The sequence below is a fragment of the Atta colombica genome, unplaced genomic scaffold (genome assembly GCF_001594045.1).
Source record: "Atta colombica isolate Treedump-2 unplaced genomic scaffold, Acol1.0 scaffold83, whole genome shotgun sequence".
Taxonomy (NCBI): Eukaryota; Metazoa; Arthropoda; class Insecta; order Hymenoptera; family Formicidae; genus Atta; species Atta colombica.
This window is the reverse complement of record NW_017259576.1, coordinates 824,217-832,567: the sequence shown is the minus strand read 5'-3', so window position 1 is coordinate 832,567 and position 8,351 is coordinate 824,217. Positions and strand designations below refer to the sequence as shown.

At 30.7% G+C, this 8,351-nt stretch overlaps 1 protein-coding gene across 2 annotated transcripts in view; it reads left to right on the top strand.

Annotated features, from left to right (window-relative positions):
- LOC108692922 (tumor necrosis factor receptor superfamily member wengen) overlaps window positions 1-4,546 on the top strand; it is a 25,302-nt gene extending 20,756 nt beyond the window's left edge. For both annotated transcript variants that reach the window (XM_018201498.1, XM_018201499.1), the window contains exon 5: window positions 4,299-4,546. In XM_018201498.1, the coding sequence (XP_018056987.1) occupies window positions 4,299-4,507 (209 nt within the window). In that variant the 3' untranslated portion in view covers window positions 4,508-4,546. The remainder of the gene's footprint in view (window positions 1-4,298) is intronic.
- Window positions 4,547-8,351: the final 3,805 nt, after the last annotated feature.

Sequence of the window (8,351 nt, the reverse complement as noted above, 5' to 3'; positions counted from 1 at the left end):
ATATATAAAAGCTGTATTTCTTTTCTTCTATTCTATCTATATCATAACAAATAATAACAAATAAGCTAACATTAATTGTCATCAAATGACAGTTAATTTGTTTGATGGCGATGTTGTCAACTGTTGCCAGGATTTTAAAAGAAACAAAAAAATTTTAAATAAATATCAAATTGTATAGAGTAAAAACTTTTAAAATGAATCTTACGTCAAAGAGTGAAATCTCACTCCTAATCCAGTACTCATAGTCTTAAATAATGTCTTAGGATATTAATATGTGCTGGCTCTCTTATTGGTTCGTGACATCCTATACTCAAGTTTTAGATATAAGAATCACGATTATAAATATCGGTTTTTTAAAATTGAAAATTGAGCTACTTTTTTTTTAACACTGATTTAATTTTCACTCTTTAGAATGAGATTCTTTAAAACTTTAGAGAGAACAATTTTCTTGTTATTTTTAATTTTATTATTAATATATTATAAAAATAAATCACCCATTTCTTTTAAAACTCTGATATTCATGAAGATAAATAGAAGACAATAAATATAATAGTTAAAAAAATTTTCAGAACTAGAAAGTATGTCTTATGTAGATGAAATATAATGTATATTAAAAAAATATATATGGAAATTTATTATAATATTTATCAAAAATTGTTTAAAAAATTTGCATCTCTAATTGAAATAAATGTGTAAAAATTAGCCATCGTTACACATGCTAGCAGTAGTAAATCCCAGAAAATAGAGAACTTAAAAAGGCGAGTCAAAAAGTCCACAATAGAAAACTGGAGAAACTTGAACAAGAACAAAAGAAAAGAGAAATGTAATCCTGATATTTTAACGAAGTTTTTGATATTTTAGGTCTTTTGTGTTCTGTTCTTTTGTGACGGAACTAATGTATACTTATTGTTGAAATGAAAACAATATATTTAAAGTTTGGCGAGAAAGAAAATTTTAATTCAGACAAAGAACAGGTCTATTGTTGCTGCAGAATCGCCACCGTTGGAATTTTCCACTGTGACATCACATTGCAATTTTGTCAAAGGGCGAATCGCTCTGATACAAGATTGTACTATCGGTTCATAAAGGTTCATTAAGAGCCATTTAAGGGCTTTCAGTGCCACTGGATTTATGTCCATTTCAATGTCGATTAACTTTAATCTCAGTTCAACTTACTCTTTGTATTTTTTTAATTCTTATATGGAAAAAACGGATCTAAAATAAATGTCCTAATACAGGATATGTACCTATGTCCAAAGTTACACAAAACTTTATTTGTTTATATTAATATTAATTGTGCAAATGTTTTTTTCAAATATAATATTATAATTTATTTGTAATCTTTAAATACATTAATTAAATTATAATATTGTAATAAAAAAATTTGAGATTAACAATAATAAATTTTAATATAAGTACATAGATTATATATCACTAGATTTATTTTATTGAAGTGTCTAAAAATTTAGCTAGATACAGATCTGAAAATAATTTTGTCAAAATAATTACGTATAGGACGCTCAAGCTGGCTAGAATGTTTAAAAAACTTTTGCAGCATTGACGCATCATTATGTATAATATTCTGTTATACATAATGATTTTGATTCAACAAAATTATTTTCAAATTTTGAAGTATGAAATTTTTAGTAAAACCATTCTTTCCATGTACATTGAAAAAAGAGTCTGGTTAATTGGAATTCTGATTAAAAATGAACCAGAGTTTTCCAGTTGAATCTATTATAATTCTAGTTAAGATAACAAAATTCTAATATGTATGTCACTTTTTTTTCTTCTTATCTATTTTCAACTCAATTGAAATTGAAGTTAATTTGCATTGAAACGAGCATTGCATCTAGATTACAAAAAAATAGCGCTATTTTTTATTTATATAATCTTGGTTTTTGCCTGTAATTCTTTGTTGCATTGTAGAAATCATTGGTTGTGCGTTCAACAGGAAAAGTAATTATTGTAAGATTCTTTAATGTAACTGGTTTATACATTTAGATTCGTAAAGAATTAAGAAAAAGAATATCACATTAAGGAATTTTTACAACAATTTCAAAGCTGTTCTTTTTATTGAACGCGGCCAATTATTTCTGCAATCCAAGAACTATAGACAAGAACTGAGATTATACAGATAAAAAATAGCGATCGTTTGCACTACTCTTGTAATCTAGAATTCTAATGCCAAAAATTACTGGGCGTTCATTGAACAATAAATGATTTTGATGAAAAAGGGAAGGTAGCCAAAAGAGAAACTTGATTGTCGGTATTCACTGAAATAAAAGAACTGCTCTATTCTTGTAATATCTATCAGTTCTAATCGAATTTGCCACTGCGCGTTGCACTTTCGAGTTTGACGCGCGAGCGTGAGCCCGAAAATCAATCCGTTGCCAATTTTAGCAGCGGCGCGGCGCGTCAATATACGCCACGCTTTCGGCCGGAAAGCGAGACGGGCGCGCGCGGGTCCGATCTTTTCCCTCGGCCGGAATATTTCATTGCGCTCCCACGCCTCGGAAGTTGTATTTATATGTGGACCTGCCGCGCTACCGGAAATGTAACGCGATGTACATGGTGCTCTCGAAATACGACGCGCGTGTGTCCGACGTGACGCGTGTTACCTTCCCTCGAGTCTCACCGCCGATCACGTTTTAATCATTTCGAGTTTTTGAAGGATCTTAAAATACATTAACTTTAATGAAATTAAATTCAAATTGTGTAACTTTAAAGTTAATAAAATTTAAGAACATTTCTAACAGTGCAAGAATTAAAATAAAATAAAAAATGATAAGGATAAGAAACACACACATATATGTCTATATCTAACATTATCATTACAAATGATTTAAAATAGAGTAAAAAATGCTCGTATATTTTCTTAAAAATTAACACAATGTCATGGTTTATTTCAAGCTATAATTAAATTAACTTTAAATTAATAAACGTTAATCAATAAACGTTTTGGCTTTGTAAGCAGAAATCTTAAATTAATCAACCAAATGGGTAACGGATACAATGAAAATTTAAAACACATCAGAATTTTTTTATATATTGACACTTCATCACTGATGTGTTTTAAATTTAAGATTGTATTTCTGTGTTTTAACACTAAGGAAGACTTTGTAAGCCGAAATATTTGTTGATTATATTAATTTAAAGATTATATTAATTTAATTATAGCTCGAAATAAGCCATTGTATTAATTTTTAAGAAAATATACGAACATTTTTTATTTTATTTTAAATCATTTGTAATTAAAGATAATGTTAGACATATGTGTGTTTCTTGTGTTAAACATGTGTGTGTTTCTTATCCTTCATATCATGTTTTTTATTCTACTTTAATTCTCTAGTTTACACTGCACTGTTAGAAATGTTTTTAAATTTTATTAACTTTTAAGTACAGTTACACAATTTGAATTTAATTTCATGTGTACATTAAATTTAATGTATTTATAACTAAAAAGTATATATTTGTGTACAAGTACATAAAATTTAATGTATTTTTCATGAAAATTTATAAAATTTAATATGTATTTTTCATAAAATTTTATTAGAAGTACATTAAATTTTATAAATTTAATGTACACGTTCATTTCATTTAAGTAACTACTGTAACTTAATTTTCAATTAAATCATTCATTACTTTTAATTTCGTTTATAACCACGAGCTTCATTTACATGTAAAGGAAGTGTTTAAATTTCTAATAGTGTAATATCTTAATATTATAATTTTCTTGCTATTTTGTACAATTTTCACGCAAAAATACTGATAGTCTTTTATCATAGTTTCATGGCTCTCTCTTGATATATTTCTTCTAATAATATGTTTTTCTTATCTTGCAACTCCTTTTATCCTCCTTTCTCTTTCAACAGTTTCTTATATTACAAAGTTAGTAAACTGTAGATAAACGGATTAATCGATAACAAAGTCACGCGTTTCAACTTTAAATGCGTCATCAATGCGTTACAACATTGTTGCAATATTGCTGAAATGTTTCGAAATATTAATTCTTCTTTATTGAGTTTCTTTTTTTTTTCCTCGAAAAATTCTTCAAGTTCGAGTAACATCAATCAGCTTGAATCAAATTAATTAATAAATAAATAAAAGAGACGCGAAATATCTCTGTACACAACCGAATAAAAAAATTATTACTCTATGTAAAAATATTGTCTCAAATCGCGTTCTCACGACAAGACCTCTGCGTTTTGAAACGCAGAGCCTGATGAGGCCCTTCTTCTCCCTTCGCTCGCACTTGACCAACGGGGACGGTGAAGATTCGTTTACTCTGCTTGCAGACCGGAAACGGGAGACTCCCGTGGTGGCGACGGCGGCGACGGCGACGACGGTTGCAACGGCGGCGGCTGGCTGGCCGGAGGCAGCAACCGGCAACTTGTACATCGAAGAGGGGGGCACAACGACACCGAGAAGTAAACGATCGCAAATCGCACGGATTCAACGTAACATCGAGACCATTCTCAGTCACAAGACGAATCAGGGCGATTGATCTCGGAGATCCCCAATCCGGAAGATCCCCTTAAACGAAACGCACTCTTAGGGTATTCATAGTCGGATCTTATTTAAGACCATCTTAAGTACAGTCTTAAAATGTCATGAATCAATCAGAGAGCTGAATTAGCATTTTAAAACATTACTTAAGACAGTATTAAAATAAGAATGAATATCATTCTATGAATATCATTCTTAGACTTTCTATGTAGAAGTCACGTTTTTTCATAAATTTAGGCTGGTATTCATATCCTGATTCCTTCTTATTTTAAGATCATCTTAAGTAATGTTTTAAGAAATGCAGCTCTCTGATTTGATTCAGGTCATCTTAAGACTTACTTAAGATTCTTAAATATAAGAATCGACTATGAATATCGGCCTTAGAGTCATTTTGCACGAAAGATATTCGAACGAACTATAATCAGTATCTCCTTTCAAAAATTCTCTCGATGAGCTCCAAAGGATTTAATAAGGATCCAGATTCTAACAAAATCGATTTTGCGCTTCTCAAGCGTTCTTAAATTAAATAAATCTCACGAGGAGAAGAAATTCGCGGGAAAATTTCTGGATGTGTTCTCGTTGAGATAAATGAAAATTATAAAATCTTCTAGTATAATTCCGAAGACAGTCTTGCAAATCAGATTTTATTGACTGTCTTCGTCTATCTTTGACGAAGAATTCAGCACATTCGGAGAAACAGAAGCTAAGCATTAAATCGAACTATGTCTATTTTGTAATATTATTAAGTGTAATGTAGTGTAATTCATTACAACCAGACAATCTCAACCAGGGATACTCACACTTTGGATCGGCTGCGCGAACGTTATTTGTGCAGATGAACTAAATATTTTGAATAGCTCTCTTTCCAAGCACGTTATGATTATCGGAACAAAAAAACGAAAGAATTGCTAATTAGTAAAGAACGTCGCAATGTAATCAATTCTTAAAATGTATTCTTATGTTTTAGACAAACGAATCTTTGTAAAAAAAAATCTCTTAAAATTTAAGTTAAATGATTCAAACTTATTAATTTAATGTAATCGATTGATTAATTACAACTTGATTGTTAAATCTTAAATCTTCTTATAAAAAGTAAATTCTTACGTAAATTTCTTATTATAATTAACATGATGTATAGGGGAAGGTCAGGTGAATCCGACATCTTAGATTTTTTTGAAGATTTTATTTTCTTGGACGGCAAAAATTAAGTGTAATATGAGACATTTTTTTACACCCAAGCTACCTTTTTAATTTTATATTTTTTTAATAACACTTTGTTCTCAATATAAAAAGGTCTTGGCTTTCATGTGCAATTAGATTTGTCACTGATTTGACAAATGCTGCCACACACTTGTAAAATTTTAAACAATTCTTGTCCAATATCAAATCTGCCCGATGTATCACCCGATCTTTCTCTTATATATTATTGTATAATGGTGCTATAACATCTGGATGGTGCAATTTGAAAATTCAGAGAATGCTCAATTAGAGAAATTACTCGACTTTAACATTTATCTACTATCGTTGCGCGCAAAACCGAAATTATTTTATGTAAGAGAAAGAGAGAATGCAATAAAGCAATGAACAAATTGAAATTTTTCACGCGTCAGATTACATGCAACTTGTCTCTTTCTCTCTTTGTTTATTTCTCCCTGATAAATTAATAAAATCGTTATGAAGAGATGCGATGTCTCCTGCTGTGTCCCGGAGCTCGAAGGCAACTCGAGCAACGAACGACACGGTCGTGTGTCCGGATAAATAAATTCTATTTATTTCTCTCTTCCTCTTTTTGATAGCTTTAACACGACGAACACTGTAATATAAAGCGCTTCTGTATTCATAAACGCATGGTAACGCAAGCAATAAAGTAAGATTATAACATTTATCGATGGGCTGTCTTTATTTTTTTCCTGGAAGAGGTGGAGACGACACATAAGGAAAACCTGCGAAATCCGGGAAATATCAAGTATAAAAAATACATATAGGATGTTCAAATTTAGACAGGAGATTTATATCAACTTTTTTTTTAGCAACAATATAAAGACGTGAAAGGCTACTATTGAACAGCTACATGTGAACTTTTCAATTATCCAATTACTTCCTTGTCTAATAGAGAATACAAATATTGTCATTTATTTTTAAACTGAATTCGAAAAACTTTCTATTTTAAATATCATATAAATGAATTATTTATATTTCTTTATTCTATATTTTTCGAAATATTTTAGAACTTAATTTTAGAAAGTCTTTTATTTTAAATAATTTTCAATTAAAAAATAATTAATTTTATATATATTTTCTCTTAAATAAAAAAAAATATTCTATTTATTTTTGAATATTTTGAATTTTGATTTTTGCGGAAAGTTTTCTATTTTAAATAGCTTGTAGCTAGACAAATATCTTTCGATATTTTTACTAATAGATATTAAATTTAAAAATTATGGAATAAATAATATTATACATCTATTTCTGGAAAATTATGCATATGTCGCTTTAACAGCAGAAATATGAATCAATTAATTTTATTATCTACACATTTCCAATATTATTATTGAAAATTGTGTTGCGTGTAATACTTTCTAAGAAGTAATCCTTGACGAGGTAACAGAACGAGTAAATTGCGAGTTTATACGTGCCGTCACGCACAAAGCCTGGATTCTATTGCAGGGAAGTTAGAGACTGGTGAGCCAGAAAGAAAGAGAATAAGACGTGTACGATAAAAATTCTCTCCGTTCTATTCCTTATATACATAATATTCATGTATTTAGATTGTACCCATTACACCGTAGTAACATCAACAATATTTTTTTTTTAATTCCATTCTTATCGATTTAAATATATCTTTATTCGTATGTATAAATAAATTGTGGGAAGGTGAGGGGAAGGGGAAGTCGAGGGAATAAGGTGGATGTGGGTGGCTTGTCGTGGGTGTCTAAACGCCTGTCTCACACTCAAGGCTGTGCTCGTCGTACTCTCGCTTGCCCTAAGATATATACCTTTACGTCTATCTTCTAGCTTTAAGACTATTTTCTTTGTAAACGTGATCACAGTGTAAAGGCGTCGCTATATACGCTAAAGCGGTAAGCACATATGGTGTGAACACGGATTAACACACACTCCTGTATCTAGTACATCTGCATTTTTTAATCGCATCTTTCGCTCTCTTCTCCGTTCTTCTTTCTCTCTTTTTCTCATTTTCTTCGACTAAAACCTCCTATCTCTCTCCTCGCACGAATTATAATACAACTTTCTCATCCTCGATGAAATAATCCCAATCAGGCACTTTTTTTGTTCACAATTCCGCCGAGGAGCCGCACGAGAGTACGACAAGCGCGCGCATTTTTTTTTTTTGTAAAGGTATCTAAAAAGATTTGTACGTTAATGATTTAATAATAAGGATCGAAAGTGCGAATGACAAACGTGTTCCTAATAATGAACATACGTGCCCTGCGTACAAAATAGTGGTAGTTTCGCGACAGCTCTTAAATACGTTATATCGATCGAAGATAGTAATAATTCGTGTACGTTGCATTCGTTTATGCGCGAGAGATCTGCCCGATGGCTTTTTCCCGGCGCTCATTGTTTTTTTCTTTTTTTTTTATACGTGAAAATTTGCCGTTATAAATTATATTATGCGACACCGGCTCTGTTAGAAAAGCACCGTTAATATTAAGACATTCGCTTATTTATCGTATAGTCCCGTGATCTCCGGTCCTCTTGGAATGCAAAGCAATAATAAATTACTTAGACTCTAATAAATAATTATAATCGTATTAAATACTATGCGATATACAGAATAGTTATTTTAAATAACTACAACCATTTACAGCAGTGTCCGCGTG